The 17593-nt window shown below is 42.0% G+C and overlaps 1 protein-coding gene across 1 annotated transcript in view; it reads left to right on the forward strand.

Annotated features, from left to right (window-relative positions):
* Positions 1-6049: 6049 nt before the first annotated feature.
* The window catches only part of PRR12 (proline rich 12), a 56231-nt gene continuing 44687 nt past the window's right edge, over positions 6050-17593 (forward strand). The window contains exon 1 of the mRNA XM_060780771.2: positions 6050-6569. Within this exon, the coding sequence (XP_060636754.2) occupies positions 6484-6569 (86 nt within the window). The 5' untranslated portion in view covers positions 6050-6483. The remainder of the gene's footprint in view (positions 6570-17593) is intronic.

Here is a 17593-nt window from a genome sequence, read left to right on the forward strand (position 1 = left end):
GTCAGAGCAAAAGAAAACAGACAGGAAATGCATATTTTATTTTCCTTTCCTGTGATTGTATTCCTGCTTAACACTGGCACTTTAAAAATGTACTTTTTTTTTTTTTGCAAGATGGCTTGCATTTCTAATTAAATACTAAAAGGCTTCTGTTCAGCCGGCTAATTATTTTGTTTAAACTCAGCGCAGTGAAAAATGAATTCAGTGAAGCTTACTTCTCAAATACTAAGGGACTAGGGTTCCAGCCTTACAGCTGTAAAAAAAATAGGTAGTTTACTATGTGCTTTTGTGTTTGTGTGTGTACTCTCAGGATGAGCCCCGACACTCCAAAATGTACTACTATGCCACTGGACTAAAATAGATACATATACAAGCAATGACTCTTTCCGCATAGACATGGAAATACAAACACATATAGTTGTGATGCTCATTCTGAGCACTCTTTCATCTTCCTAAGAAATCCCCATGGTTGATGAAAAATTATTAAATATAAATATAGATTAAATCACCAGAAACCTGCTTTTTTGAGATACACACACACACACTGGCTGTAACCGCCACACTTTGCTGTGGCCAACCTTCCTTCCCTCTTTCTCTCCTTCTTTCCCTCCTTCCTTCGCTCCCTGTTTCCTTCTTTCCATCTCTCCTTCCTTCCTTTTCTACCTCTTTCCTTCCTTCTTCCTTTTTCTTTTCCTTCGCTTTCTCTCCTTCCTTCCTTCCTTCTCCATCTCTTTCTTTCCTTCCTTCGCTTTTGCTTCTTTCTCTTTCCTTCCTTCCTTCTTTCTTTTTCTTTCTCCCCTTCCCTTCCTCTTCCTTCCCATTTTTCTGTATCATCATTTAGCTTTTTGGGGGTTTTAAGTCCTTTCTTTTTGGGGGGGGGGGTATGAGTGATGGTCACTCATTGATCAGTTAGGTGTATTGTGTCGAAATTTGGTGTCAATTCATCCCGTAATTTCTGAGTTATGTTAATCCCACAAACGAAAATTACATTTTTATTTATATAGTGTATGTATGTGTGTGTGTGTGTGTGTGTGTGTGTGTGTATGTATGTGTGTGTGTGTGTGTGTGTGTGTGTGTGTGTGTATATATATATATATATATATATATATTAGGCTTGGGCAATCCATGGCTCTAAATGGTTCTAAAGTACTTACAAAACTAAAGTTCTGGTGGTGAAAATTTCAGAACTCTAACAAAACTCTCAAAATTTCATAATAAATGGCAGTTCCTAATTGGTTCTGTCATTAAAATCACCAATAATGAAATAATAATTAAAATTTGAAAGTTTTGTTAGAGTTCTGAAATTTTCACCACCAGAACTTTAGTTTTGTAAGTACTTTAGAACCATTTAGAACCATGGATTGCCCAAGCCTAATATATAGCTAGAGAGAGAGATAGAGAGAGATTAAATCACCAGAAACCTGCTTTTTTGGATGGAGATATATATATATATACACACACACACACACACACACACTATATAAATAAAAATGTAATATTCGTTTGTGGGATTAACATTTTTATTTATATAGAATATATATATATATATATATATATATATATATATATACACACACACACACACACAAAAGCAGGTTTCTGGTGATTTAATCTCTCCCCTCCCCCCCCTTTCTATATAGCTAGAGAGAGAGAGAGAGCTGTGTATATGTTCGAATCCGTGGATACAGAATCCAGGGATAAAGAGGGCTGACGGTACTCCATTTCCAAACCCATCCCTTATATGTATTTACATAAGGCCTGGCCTATCCAGAGACTTCATACTGTCTGCCAATCAGAACAAAACTGATATTTTTACAAACACACACACATATTAATTCCCGGCTGTTCCTGAAGAGGGCTCTGAGAACATAACATAGTTTAGAATGAATTTCAGCATTAGGCCACGAGGTTCAAACACGGGTCTCCCTGGCAATTAGCTTGGATTCAAACAGCTCATTTCTATTTACAGCCTGAAATAATTCAGGGGGAGTAAAGAGATGACAACAACTACAACAATTGGCAGCGACTATTTTTATTTAGAATCGTGGACAATATCAGGTTATGTCACAACTGTGGTTGTGAAGCTTTCTCTTCACAACCACAGATCACTCACTCTGGGAGGTACATTTCCGTCAATCTTAAATGCAAGTTACTCTTAATTTACCTCCCAGACTAAACAAGCGACAGTTATATAAACTTGGGCCTGAAACCTTTTCTAAACCAGAGGCTGACTTGCAGCTGAAAATCACCTCCGGCTTCATAACCTCTGAGCCTTGAAGACAATTCATCTCCAGACTGTACATTCATGCAATTTGCTCTATAATTTATAATTATGTCAGGTTTTGTATTCATTTTGCTGTTTTACAGAAAAACAAAACAAATATGGGTGACTCAGGAGGGCACTAGGAGGCCAGGAAAATCTCTTTTGATTTGTGTACAATATGCAGCAACAAATGGGCTTTCAAGTCGCCTGTTGATTTTTGGCAAGCCTGTGGTTACTTTTCTTTATGGCAGGCATATGGACAATCTGAAATAACTAATTTATAGCACGTTAATACAATTGAAGCTGAAGGATGTCATTTAATCCTAATACTGTTTTGTTAATAGAATGTACATGCAATGGATCCTCTTTGTGGGATATCTTTACATCCAAATACTATAGAATCTGGGTTTCTGTCAGTTTTCCAGGCTGCATGGCCATGTTCCTGAAGCAATCTCTCCTGACGTTTCGCCCACATCTATGGCAGGCATCCTCAGAGGTTGTGAGGTCTGTTAGAAATAGGCAAGTGAGGTTTATATATCTGTAAACTGTCCAGGGTAGGAGAAAGAATATTGCCTGTTTGAATCAAGTGTAAATGATGCAATTCCAGACAGGAATCAATCAAGGCCAGCTAATACTTAATGTATTTATAACAGTTTTTAATATATATTATGCTGTGTATTGTTTGGCACCAAATGGTGCTTTCTGATAGCTGTCCTGAGTTCCTCTTCAGAGGCGAGGAAGACGGGATAGAGATGCTCCTACTAAATAATAAATAAATAAATAATACCTCCCAACAAAGGACCCCCGGCAGGAAGCAGCCAGGCTTTGAAGCTGCAAGGCCATTCAATGCTAATCAAGGTGGCCAACTGCAACATTTACACTTGACTCCAACAGACAAGTGTTCTTTCTCCCACCTTGGACATTCCACAGATATATAAATCCCACGTGCTTAGTTTCCAACAGACCTCACAACCTCTGAGGATGCCTGCCATAGATGTCGGTGAAATGTCAGGAAAGAATGCTTCTAGAACATGGCTATACAGCCTGGAAAACTCACAGCAACCCAGTGATTCCAGCCATGAAAGCCTTCGACAATACACTATAGCATCTGATATTCACAGCCTTGTAAACACGTGTCCATGATAAAAGTAAATAGCCACATGTATCCATGCAAATATTCCAACGCACTCTTTGTACACTTGCACCAAAGAAGGTCCAATGTGAAATGGACCGTTGCTATACTAAGACAGGTCTCCAAACTGTCTACTTAGACGTAACATATTGTTTCTGTTGTAACCTGCTGGAAAGAGCATTCACACAACCAAAAACATTTAGGCCTCTTCTATACTACCATATAATCCAGATTATCAAAGCAGGTATTCTACGTTATCTATGAAACTACTTATGAAACATAACATTAATTTCATGTTTAGATTTGGCCCCCTATTTAAGATATCTCATTGTGTATATGCAAATCTGAAACACTTCTGGTCCCAAGCATTTGGGTTTATATTCTTCTTTCTCTTCCTCTCTCGCCTGACTCCTTTCTCCCAAGCATTTTTCCCTCTCGCTTTTGCCCATCCAAAACATGATATAAAATTACCTTCAAGCTACAAAGATGTATATGAAATGTGATATTATGCTTTCTCTCTCTTGCCTGATTCCTTTCTCCCAAGAATTTGGGGTAAGCCTTTTCTGATAAGGAAAGGCTCCGCCTGTATTCTCTTTTTTTCTCTTCTTTTTCCCTCCCTTCTCCAAAGCATTATTTTCCTCTCTTTTGCCCATCTAAGACATGATATAAAATTACATTCAAGCTACACAGATACATATGAAACATAATATTCTGCTTTTTTCCCTCTCTCTCTTGCCTGACTCCTCTTCTCCCAAGCATTTGAGACAAGCCTTATCTGATACTCAGGGTCCTTCCACACAGTCATATAACCTAGAATATCAAGGCAGAAAATCCCACAATATCTGCTTTGAACTAAGTTATCTGAGTCCACACACAGATAATGTGGGATTTCTTGCCTTGATATCCTGAGATATAGGGTTGTGTGGAAGGGCCCTCAGCTTGTATTCTCCTTTCTCTGGGCCCTTCCAGACAGGCCCTATATTCCAGGATCTGACCCCAGGTTTTCTGTTTATCCCAGATTATATGGCAGTGCAGACAAGTCCTATATCTCAGAATATCAAAGCAGAAAATCCCATGTTGTCTGAATGTGGACTCAGATAACCCAGCTCAAAGCAGATATTGTGGGATTTCCTGCCTTGATATTCTGGGATATAAGGCTACTAGCCATCCCCTGCCACGCGTTGCTGTGGGACAGTCTGTGTATATGTGTTGTGTGCGTGTATATTAATGTATACATGCGTTGTAATGTATTTTTATTTTTTGTCTTTTTAAGTCTCTTCTGCTATGTTTTCAGTGTTTTTATGAGTGATGGTCACTTGTTGGCCTGACAGGTGTATTGTGTCCAGATTTGGTGTCAATTCGCCAAGTTATTTTTGAGTTATGTTAATCCCACAAACGAACATTACATTTTTATTTATATAGATGTGGGACACCCTGAGATAAACCAGTTTAAAGCAGAAGATCTAGGATCAGTTCTTGGGATATAGGGCCTAACTGGAAGGGCCCACTATGTCTGCACCCTTTCACACAGCCATATAACCCAGAATAACAAGGCAGACAATCCCACAATATCTGCTTTGAACCAGGTTATTTGTGTCCTCACTGTCATATATTCCAGTTCAAAGCAAATAATGTGGGATTTTATTCGGCTGTGTGGAAGGGGTTCCAGAATATCAAGGCAGAAATTCCCACAATATCTGCTTTGAACTGGGTTATCTGGGGTCCTTCCAAACAACCCTATATCCCAGAATATAAATGTGGACTCAGATAACACAGTTCAAAGCAGATATGGTGAGATTTTCTGCCTTGATGTTCCGGGTTATACAACTGTGTGGAAGGGCCCTGAGGCTCATCGAGGAGCCTTCCACGCAGCCCTATATCCCAGAATATCAAGGCAGGAAATCCCACAATATCTGCTTTTAAAAGAGTTACCTGTGGGCCCTTCCACGCAGCCCTATATCCCAGAATATCAAGGCAGAAAATCCCACAATATCTGAGTTTGGACTCAGATAATCCAGTTTAAAGGTATTGTGGAATTTTCGGCCTTGATATTTTGGGATATCAGGCTGTGTGGAAGTGTGGAAGAGCTAAAATTTAGGGGTCTTTGCCAGGAGGCAGAGACCAATTAGACTCATCAAAGAGTTCATCAAACTATTTCTTGATTTAAGTCGTTGACGTGCTGGCTGATACCCAAACAAGGGATGTGCTGGAGATGTCTGGAATCAGGTCCTGGGATATAGGGCCCACTCTCCCTGGGCCCTTCCACACAGCCATATAAAACCCAGAATATTCAGGCAGAAAATCCCACATTCTCTGAGTGTGGACTAAGACAACCCAGTTCAATCAAAATATTGTGTGATTTTCTGCCTGAATATTCTGGGATAGAGGGTTGTGTTCTGAGTCTACACTGCAATATATATCCTAGTCCAAAGCAGAAAATGTGGGGTTTCATTCAGCAGTGCTTCCTGCCTCCTTTCTCCCAGGCAGCTTCCTCCTTCCTGCTCCATTTCCTTCCCCCATCCATCTCTCCATCAATCTCTCCATCCATCCATCCATCTCTGTGTGTGTGTGTGTGTGTGTGTGTGTGTCTCTCTCTCTCTCTCCTTCCCTCCTCCTCCTCCTCCTGCTCCCTCCTCCTCCTCCTCTGGCCAAGCACGGGATTGTGGGAGGAAGCGGAGCGGAGCGCAGACAGACGCCCAGCGAACATGGCTGCACCATGAGCCGCCTCCCAGAGGCTCTCCGCCACCGCTGCTGCCGCCGCCTCCGCCTCCTCCCTGGCCCGCCTCGCCCTCAGCGCCAGCCCGAGGCTTGAGCCGAGGCCTAGGCAGGGAGAGAGAGAGAGAGGAAGGAAAGGGGAAGGAGCCAGCCAGCCAGGGAGGAGGAAGAGCAGGAGGAGGAGGAGAGAGAGAGGGAGAGAGAGGGACCCCCTCCTCCTCCTCTTTCCCTCCCTTCCTCCCTTCTTCTCCTTCCTTCCTTCCTTCCCTCCCTCCTCCTTCCTTCCTTCCCTCCCTCCCTCGCCTCTCTCCTCCCCATCGACCGCCGTTGCCCCAGCCGCGGCGAGGCGGGCCCGGGCGCCCAGGCTGGCCTCCCCATGGATAGGAACTACACCAGCGCCGGCTTCGGGGATCCGCTGGCCGCCGGCCCGGGATGGAGCTACGAGCGCTCGGCCAAGGCCAGGTCAGGCCTCCCTCCTTCCCTCCCTCACACCAGCCCGCCGGGGAGAAGCAGCAGCAGGAGGAGGAGGGAATGGAGAGATTGGGCTCCCCTTCACCCGGATCACCCTTTATTCCAAGCAGGCCTCTTCTCTCTCTCTCTCTCTGCTTTGGGGCCTAAGGAAAGTGGCGGGGGGAGAAAGAGGAGGATTAGGAGGGGGAGGAAGGAGCCCCAGGGCATGGCTTGATTTTATTATTATTATTTTGCAGTGGAGGGTTGCAAGTGGAGGGTTATCTAAGGGGGGGGGGGGAAGAGAGAGAGAGAGAGAGAAAGGAGGCCTCTGGGAGCGCCTCCAGGCCAGGCCATGCAGTGGAATGGGGGGCCAGATGAGGCAGAGCAGGACCAAGGGAGGGGGGAGAAAGGGGAAGGGGGGAGGGGGGAAATGTGTGTACAAAGGGCAGGGGGGGCAGGAAGAGGGGCTGAGGAGGCTCCTTTTCTTCTCTGACACCCCCCCCCCTTTTCTTTCCATGCACAGCAATCTCTGCATGGAGAAAGTGTTTTGATTTTGTGCAGGTGAAGAGTCAGGGTCCTTCCACACAGCCCTATATCCCAGAATATTAAGGCAGAAAATCCCACATTATCTACTTTGGACTGGGTTAGCTCAGGGCCCTTCCACACAGTCCTATAACCCAGGGCCCTTCTATACAGCCCTATATCCCAGAATATTAAGGCAAAAAATCCCACAATATCTGCTTTGAACTGGGTTATCTCAGGGCCCTTCCACACAGCCCTGTAACCCAGAATATCAAGGAAGGAATTCCCACATTATCTACTCTGAACAGGGTTATCACAGGGCCCTTCCACATAGCCCTATATCCCATAACATCAAGGCAGAAAATCCCACAATATCTCCTTTGGACTGGGTTATCTCAGGACCCTTCCACACAGCCCTATATCCCATAATATCAAGGCAGAAATTCCCACAATATCTGCTTTGAATTGGGCTATTTCAGGGCCCTTCCACACAGCCCTATATCCCAGAATATCAAGGCAGAAATTCCCACATTGTCTACTTTTGAACTGGCTTATCTCAGGGCCCTTCCACACAGCCCTGTATCCCAAAATATCAAGGCAGAAAATCCCACATTATCCACTTTTGAACTGAGTTATCTCAGGGCTCTTCCGCACAGCCCTATATCCCAAAATATCAAGGCAGAAAATCCCACAATATCTACTTTTGAACTGGGTTATCTCAGGGCTCTTCCGCACAGCCCTGTATCCCATAATATCGAGGTAGAAATTCCCACATTGTCTACTTTTGAACTGGGTTATCTCAGGGCCCTTACACATAGCCCTACATCCCATAATATCAAGACAGACATTCCCACATTGACTACTTTTGAACTGGGTTATCTCAGGGCCCTTACACATAGCCCTATATTCCAGAATATCAAAGCAGAAATTCCCACATTATCCACTTTTGAACTGGGTTATCTCAGGGCCCTTCCACACAGCCCTATATCCCATAATATCAAGGTAGAAATTCCCACATTATCTACTTTGAACTGAGTTATCTCAGGGCCCTTCCACACAGCACTATATTCCATAATATCAAGGCAGAAAATCCCACATTATCTACTTTGAACTGGGTTATTTCAGGGCCCTTCCACACAGCCCTATAACACAAAATACCAAGGCAGAAAATCCCACGATATCTGTTTTGAACTGGATTATCTAAGGGCCCTATCACACACCCTTATGACCCAGGGCCCTTCCACACAGCCCTATAACCCAAAATATCAAGGCAGAAAATCCACAATATTTGTTTTCAACTAAGGCCCCTTCCACACAGCTGAATAAAATCCCACATTATCCACTTTGAACTGGGATCTATGGCAGTGTGGACTCAGATAACCCAATTCAAAGCAGATATTGTGGGATTTTCCGCCTTGATATTCTGGGTTATATGTCTGTGTGGAAGATCCCTGGGTTATCTGAGTTCACACTACCATATATTCCAGTTCAAAGCAGTTATTGTGGGAAATCCTGCCTTGTTATTCTGGGCCCCCTTCCACACATCTGAACATAATCCCACATTACCTGCTTTGAATTGAGGGCCCTTCCACACAGCCCTATATCCCATAATATCAAGGCAAATCCCACAATATCTGCTTTGAACTGGATTACATGAGTCCACACTCTGATAATGTGGGGTTTTCTGCCTTGATATTCTGGGATAGGGCTGTATGGAAGGGCTTTGAAATAAATGGCAGTGGGGGCTCAGTTCAAAGCAGATATTGTGAGGTTTTTGCCTTGATGTTCTGGGTTATATGGCTGTGTGGAAGGGCCCCGGGTTATCTGAGGCCACACTGTCATATATTCCAATTCAAAGCAGAAAATATGGGATTTTATTCAGCTATGTGGAAAGAGATAATCTTGAGTCCACACTGCCATATATTCCTGTTCAAAGCAGATATTGTGGGATTTTTTGCCTTGATATTCTGGGATATAGGGCTGTGTGGAAGTGCCCCCAGAATAACAAGGCAGATAATCCACAATATCTGTTTTGAACTAGGGGTCCCTTCCATGCAGCCTAGGGCCCTTCCAGACAGATCCTATATCCCAGGATATGATCCCAGGTTTTCTGCTTTAACCTGGATTATATGAGTCCGCACTGTCAGATAATCTGGGATAAACAGAAAACCTGGGATCAGATCCTGGGATATAGGGCCTGCCTGGAAAGCCCCTCAGAATTTCAAGGCAGAAAATCCCACAATATCTGCTTTGAATTTGGTTATCTGAGTCCACAGTGACATATATTCCAATTCAAAGCAGATATAGTGGGACTTTATTCAGCTGTGTGCAAGGGGCCTGGGTTATCTGAGGACCCTTCCAGGCAGATCATATACCCCAGGATCTGATCCCAGGTTTTCTGCTTTAACCTGGATTATATGAGTCTGGACTGCTAAATAATCTGGGATAATCTTGGGGAGATAGGGTGGGTTACAAATAAAGTATTATTATTATTATTATTATTATTAGTAGTAGTAGTAGTTGTTGTTGTTGTTGTATAACCACAGAACTTGGGATCAAATCCTGGGATATAGGGCAGTGTGGAAGGGCCCCCAAGTCCACACTGCCATATAATTCAGTTCAATGTGGATTTTATCCAGTTTATGAAAGGGCCCTCAAGCACACAGATCAACACACAAGTGTATAGGCTTTTGGGATTCCTCTTTGGGTCCTTCCACGCAGCCATATAACTCAGAATATCAAGGCAGAAAATCCACAATATCTGCTTTGAACTGGCTTATCTGCCATATAGCCCAGTTCAAAGCAGATAATACGGTATTTCATACTGATGTGTGGAAGGGCCTTTTGCATCCCAGGGTGCATGCATGAGGACCCTTTCTCCTGTGGAGGAAGAAAGGGCAATATGATTGTGTTTTGTTGCAAGCAAAGATGTCCCTGCTCTGTACTCTGGTGTTGGGAGCATTGCACTGTAATAGTCAGCACTCTTTTGGGGACATTCCCCTCCCCCTTCAGAATGGGAGGGCACAGAATCTCCCTCTCCCCATATATATAAAATACCTGTGCATTTGAGGACCTTTGTTCTCAATTTCACCATTCATGGGGTGAAGGTGAAGAGTCAGACACGCACACACAGAAATACATATGTTTACATGGAAAACTTTGGGCTTTCTCTCTCCAATGCTGAGGTGCATGCATGAGGTGCCCAAGAGATGGGGCCCTTTCTCTTGCCAAGGAAAGAAGGACAATTTGATTGCATTTCCTTGAAAGCTCTGCAGGGAATACTCAGCACTATTTTGGACCATGCCCCTCTCCATTCGAAATTGGAAGCGACAGACCTCCTCCTTTCACCAAATATATTAAATATTTGCACTTGAGGACCTCCCCCCTCCAATTTCACCATTCATGGTGTGATTATACCTGGCAGTACAAGAGATGGAAGTCTTGAGCAGGGCCTGTGTTTTTCCCTCTTTCATAAAATGGGGAAGGGCTTATAGCAAGGGGGCAGGCTCCCTGTCTGACCTACAGTACAACTTGTGCACATAGTTACTTTTTGTGTGTTCATGTGGGCATTTGTTTTGGAGTTTGCAGTCTATAGGGTAAATTTTTGTTATTGAAGTGGTTGTGGTGGCAGTAATGATGCTCCTGTGGAAATACAGGTCTTGGGGAACCCTAGTGATTCCCATCACGCTCCTTGTGAAATTAGACACAGAAGCAGGCCTGCAGGCCTTGCGACTTTCTTTATAAACTGTGCTTGTAAATTGGGAGACTTACCCTCTGTGGTTGATGTGGTTTATGCCTGGAAGGCCATCAATTCAGGAAAAGCACAAAAGGTGAGAGCACAAGAGTCCTATAGTAGTTGGCCTAGTGAACCAGGGTGGTTACTTCTTGGTTTCATACTTGAACCTCTTTGGTGGTCTCTTCCTGTGAGGTGCTTCTTTCAAATATTAGGAAAAGAAAATTAGAAAGGGATGGAAGTTGCACTAATTACAGATCTGTCCTATCTGAAAAGGAGGAAGCATGTTGGCTATTTTTGTAGCCAAGCAGGTTTTGTTTATTAATGTAAAAACACACAGGTACTTTCCCAGAAAATAAGTAATGCCTCAAAATTAATTGCTTTGTTGCTTCCCTTTTTAAACAACTCAGGTATTTCAGAACTTCACACACATTTGGACTTCTGCTTTAATATTTAAATCTTGATCTCTTCTTGAAAGCCCAGATCTCACAAACTACTAGCTCCTGTTCTTTCCTTCCCTATATGAACTATAAGCTGAATATCCTGAATATGTCATCTTACTTGAACTCTGGCTTGTGGCCTACCAGATGTTGTTGGGCTTTATCTTCCTTCAGACTGGCTGGCAGTGATTTTGTTTGGGAGTTGCAGTCCCACAACATCTGGAGGGCCCCACGTTTCCCATCTCAGTTCTGAAGAATGCAGGAAAGTGCTCTTGCCATTTTCGGCACTATCCAAAATTACATATTTTATCACTAAGTATTTGATTTCTTCTTCATTCCCCTTCCCTGTCTTGATGTGGTCTTGTATAGGTGATGGGAAACAAAAATAGAATATTGCACTGCATTCCTTCTGCATACATTTTATTCTTTTCCCTAGACGTAATATAAAAATTACTCTGGCCTCCCTCTTTCATAGCTGTACGTTTGTGTTGACAAGCAGTTCTTGTACCAATAATTTGTGCTTGTTATATGGATAGAAAGGCATTAATCTGAGTTTGATTTGAACATGATGCTGGCCATGCATGTGCTCACCATGCATTGATTTATATACATTTTAAGTGCTTCAATACCTATGTATTAACACATGAGCGATTTGTGGTCTGGTTGGCACATTCTTAGGGCCCTTCCACACAGTCATATAACTCAGAATATCATGGCAGAAAATCCCACAATATCTGCTTTGAACTGGGTTATCTGAGTTCACACTCCCATATATTCCAGTTCAAAGCAGAAAATGTGGGGTTTTATTCAGCTGTGTGGAAGGGTCCTTAAAGTGGTGGTATTTTTGATGTGCAAGCGTTGTACATTTTGGGGCAGCACATGTGTGTTTAAATGAAAGGATACTACTTTTGGCCTTTGTTTCCGTAGGATCTGTGTAGCAGATTTACCCTGAAGTAACTACAAAACCAGTGTAAATAACCTAAAGGGATAAAATCTGATATGATCTTGGAAACTAACAGGTTCAACTCTGGTTAATACTTGAGAGGGATATTGCCAAAAAAAACAAAAACCAAAACCATTAGGTATTGTAATCTATATTTTAGAGAGACGAAGTAACAAAAATGTCTTGCATATTCTGTGCTTAACAAAAACTCCATGAAATTAATAGGGTTGCCATAAGTTGATGGGCAATTAGAAGCATATATAGAATTACCCTTCTCCGTGGATTTTATAGTCACAGTTTCACTTATCCAGCCTCCAAAAAAAAATATTCTCTTCGAGAAGTGTTTGTGGACCTCTCTAAATCCTCTAACGTGATTCTATGGTATGTTTCCCACTCAAGAATAGTCAAAATTTAGGGTGTGCTATTATTTGTAGTTTCAGGTATTTGCAAGGATCTTGGAATATATTGTTATGTTTATGTTTATTTATGCCCCACTTTTTCTCTCCACAAGGAGACTCAAAGCAGCTAAGTACATATAGACACACAACCACAGAAGCATGGAAGAGTCTAGACTCAAGATGATGAAGTTACCTGGAAGCACATGGTTTTCTTTTGCAGAAAAGGCACTTGAGTTTTACTGTAATAGGCATCTAAGGCCAGGAGTCTGTATATATATAAATGGGGCAAGTCATAGGCCACTCTAATGGTTCTTTACTAGAGCTCATGAGGGGGTAACTGTGAAAGACCTAATTTTAGACTTATCCTTGTGTTTCAGATAGGCCAAGAAATTAAAACGAGACCACTTGAACACTGTCATCTTCACTATAAACATAAGAATGTAAGCACGTAGGAAGAAAGACAGGAGGCTACACACTCCTTTTTCATCCTTTGCGAAGTATTTACAGGCATTGGTTTATTTATTCATTTAATTTTCATCCCATGTTTCTCCCAATATAGGGACTCACAATGACTCTTCAGCTTTCCCTCCCAAAGCATCCTTTCCTCATTCACTCTACCCCTCGAACATAGACTGCCAAGGGATGCTCAATCTTTATTGTAGTCCAGTTATATTTGAAGAACTTTGAAAAGTTGTTTGATGCTTTCTGGAGGGTCAAAGTTAGTAGGATAGAAGTTGGAGAATTCTAGGCCTAGTGGATAATTAAAACCTACTTTATCATTTCTCCTTCCCCTTCTGTTTATTTACTGCCTTCAAAAGTGTGTGTTGTGTGTGATAAAGGCGTATCACTTTAAAGTTAAACTGAAATCCCTTTGGTTCCTTTTGAAAGTGCAGGTGTGCTTTTGTGGTGCATAATATTCAGACATTCTGCCTGTATTAGAAATTTTGTTAAAATAAGTAGGAAGAAAGCATGTAAGTGTGCACATCTTGCCACATCTCTGTTCCGGCACTTGTCCCCCTCCAGTAAGACTTTATCTATCTTTGATAGGGAAGGAGGGCTTCCAGGTCAGAAGGCATATCTTCTGTGTGAGCTTGAGGCCTAGCACTGCTCATAAACATTGGCTGTGGGGTAGGTTGATACTGTAGCAGTGGCTGTGTCAGCAAATGGCTTTGAATTAGCCTTGGAAATAAGCCTATAAAATGTTACTAGTCAACAGCATTTGTATTAACCAGCAGATTGCAAATGTTTTATATTTGCAGGCACACTAGTGTCCTAAGAAAAACATATTTTCACATTTACAAAAGCTTTGTAGCCTGGTTGCCTGGAGGCGATCCTTAGGAACCACAGGCAAGTAGTTGAGTGTTTACAAGTCAGATTTGAGAAAGCAAAAACTGGATAGCTGGTGACAGGATAGTAGAGTGGACTGGCTTTGCGCCTCTTCTCCTGAATGCTGACAAGTGTATAACATCCATTGCTTTTCCTGAGTGAGCGAAGACTATTTGACCAGATTACTTCTTATTCATGTCTCCAATCTATGCTGTGTTTTTCTTGGTTTTCATCCTCCCCCATCGCAGTCCACCACAGGTTTGCTGCTGTTCTGATTCTGTTAGGGTGCAAGGCAGTGATATTCAGTGTGCATGCTTTGTCTCCCATAGATACTAGGAATCTGTAGATTGTGTATCCCTTATCTCTTAAATGTCATTTTGCTCCAGCACACAAGTACCCAAGCCTTATGTACTCCCTGTCATGGTTTAGTTATACTCTCACTGTGCAGGCATTTATACACAGTATTACATGCATAATACATGTAAGGCTTTTTGGTATAATTTCATGCATGGCCCCCTTCCACACAGCTGAATAAGGTCCCACTTTGAACTGGGATATATGGCACTGTGGACTCAGATAACCCAGTTCAAAACAGATATTGTGGGATTTTCTTCCTTGATGTTATGGGTTATATGACTGTGTGGAAGGGCTCCATGGCTACTCACTGAAAGTGAGTTACTGCCAAGAGTAGAAGAAATGGGCTTACAGCAGGCCAGAACATCCTGGGAAAGCAAGAGTGTAAGTCTTATTCAGATGGCTTTCCCCCCTAGTAATTGGGAGTCTGTGTGTCTATCTGTCTATCTATCTATCTTGGTATGCATAGGGGTTCTGGAACAAAACCCCAGCAGAAACCATGTATGTATATATGTATGTTTGAATTTTTATTGCCAAAAATTAGAAGAGACATATGTGGGATTTCTGCCTCAGGGCCCTTCCACACAGCCATATATACTAGAAGACCAGGGAAGAAAATCCCAAAATATCTACTTTGAACTGGGTTATTTGAGTCCATACTCAGATAATGTGGGATTTTCTGCCTTGATATTCTTGGTTATGACTGTGTAGAAGGGGCCTAAGAGTGGTATGTTGCTGGAACTGTGTAGAGTCTATATTTTTTAAAAGAAAAATAGTTTGGAGAATATTCAAATTTTATTTCCAGAGAAACAGAGTTCTACAACTTGTATATATTATACATATTTTAATGTGTTTTGCATCATATGTCTAGCTTCAGATACGGAGGAGAAAGGGCAGGGAGCATAGCAGGTCATCGTGGCAATTCTTTACCTTGGCTAATTTACTTTTTTTTTGCTCCAAGAATCTCCCAGCTAGTGTGGCCAAGGATGAAACCAATCTACAGATCATCAAAAACCAGAAGCTTCATAAAATACTGTGTCCTGCATTTATTATTAAGTTGCATGTTTATATTGCAAGGCAAACTATATGAAACTGTGTGTTGCCTGTGCAAGCAGTCCCCAAGTTATGGACAAGATAGGCTTGTTCTTAAGTTGGCTTTGTTTGTAAGTCAGAACAGGTACTTTTTAAAAGTGTAACTTCAGCCAAATATATGCATATATTTAGCTTTGGATAGCATAGGGAAAAGTTGACACCCTTTGGAAGTTTGTTTTGTTGTCTCTGCCCCTGTTCGGAAGATTTCACCTCACTTTCTGTCCTGTGATAATTGGATTTTGAAAAAATTGGCTTGTTGTGGAAACAAGTATTTGTGATAAAAGCTTCAGCTGAGACACCTTTCCCCCATAATACCTCTTTCAGGAATGAATTATTCCTTCCTAGGGGTAGATTTCTTTCACATCATGTTGTCTTACCTCCATTCTTAACTGTGAGTAGTTTGTAATTTGTATGTTTGTAACTCAGGGACCACCTGTAATTGTAATTTAACAGTTTAAAATATTGAAGACCTGTATGATATGTTTATCTCCCATTGTACATATATTTTTGGCAAGCAGGCTTTTGCTGTTGCTAACCAGGCGCCAGGTATCCTTATACGTGCCTGCCCTCCATGTGGTGTCTTTCCTATAATGTGCAACTACATGTTCCCATCACCTCCTTCCTGTTTCTGTGACTTTCCTATTTCTATGTGTGATTTTCCACAGATCATGCACATTCTTCTGTTTTTAGTTGAACCTGATTAGCAATTACTTGGTCAGTGTATAACTGAGTCTGCAGAATATATACAGTTAGGAGAACCCATGTATGCTGTCATGTATGGAACAGGCTATACAATATCTACCAATGCAGCCATTAGTTTTTACAATCCATATTTTGAGCATATTTCATGCCATGAAATTTACATGCCATCGTTGTATGTACATGCAGTGTGGCTTTGGCATAGGAATTACTCTCTAAGAGTATCAAAGTAGTACAGAGTGTTATATCTAGGAAATGTTATGTCTGTTGTTGGGCTGCGGGGCATATGGTTTTGCATTTCAATACCCAACTTAGTTCATATCCATGTATGTTTCGGAATTGTGTGTGTTCTCCGCAGTAGCATCCTTCTAGTGTTTATAAGGCGATAGTGTTTACATAGGCTTAGACTGAGATAGAATTCTGAACTCTTTCCATGGTGCTCCTCTCCCCCTTTTTTTTGCTTTTCCCATTTTATTTTACTTAACATATATTCAGATTCAGAAAGAGAGGGAAATTTAAAAGTGTGTAAATTAAACTTACCCAACATATTGAAGCTGTATTTTGTTGTTTCACAGATTTCAGGTGTACAATACAGTGGTTGGCTGAGTGTATCATTGGAGAGAGTATGCCAACTATTCATACTCCTTTTTTGGACAAATGCATGTGCATTTTCGGCGTTGTGTTCATTCAGTGTTTACTTCCATAATTCGATGCAAACCCTCATTGTTTGCAACTGTGCCTACACACTGAAAGTGAGTTATGTCCAAGAGTTGAATAAATGAGCTTCCAGTAGGCCAGAGCACGGTGGGAAAGAAGAGTGTAAGTCCTATTCAGGTGGCTTTCCCCCCAAGTTATCAAGAGTCAGTATATCTATATTTATCTTTAAAGTGAAGTGGTGGCACAGCAGGTTAAACCGCTGAATGCTGAACTTGCTGGCCAAAAGATTAGCAGTTTGAATCCGGGGAGCAGGGTGAGCTGCCGCTGTTAGCCCCATCTTCTGCCAACCTAGCAGTTTGAAAACATGCAAATGTGAGTAGATCAATAGGTACTGCTTTTGTGGAAAGGTGATGGTGCTCCATGCAGTCATGCTGGCCACGTGACCTTGGAGGTGTCTATGGACAATGCTGGTTCTTTAGCTTAGAAATAGAGATAAGTACCAGCCCCTAGAGTTCTAGACTGAATGTCAGGGGAAACTATTACCTTTTTAAGTGTTACATTGTTTTCTTACTTGTAGGAGCTTCTCTTTGTCAGTACACAATTTTTGGTCTGCAGCTCCCAGGATTCCCCAGCCAGCATGGCTATTAGCTATGCTAGATATGGAATTCTGGGAAATGTAGTCAAAAGAGTGGGTTTTCTTCCGTTTATATAAATATGCTGAATGGATAATGTGTTTTTGTTGCGGTATTTACATTGATAGCCCTTCTCGCCCTGTAATTTAGAATTGGTAGCAAGACATGTCCTTAAGTCACCTTGAGAGACAGGCCAGTATTATCCTAATGTACTGGTTGTGGGAGCTGAGGCTTAGAGCC

Source organism: Anolis sagrei, chromosome 6 (assembly GCF_037176765.1).
Source record: "Anolis sagrei isolate rAnoSag1 chromosome 6, rAnoSag1.mat, whole genome shotgun sequence".
Taxonomy (NCBI): Eukaryota; Metazoa; Chordata; class Lepidosauria; order Squamata; family Dactyloidae; genus Anolis; species Anolis sagrei.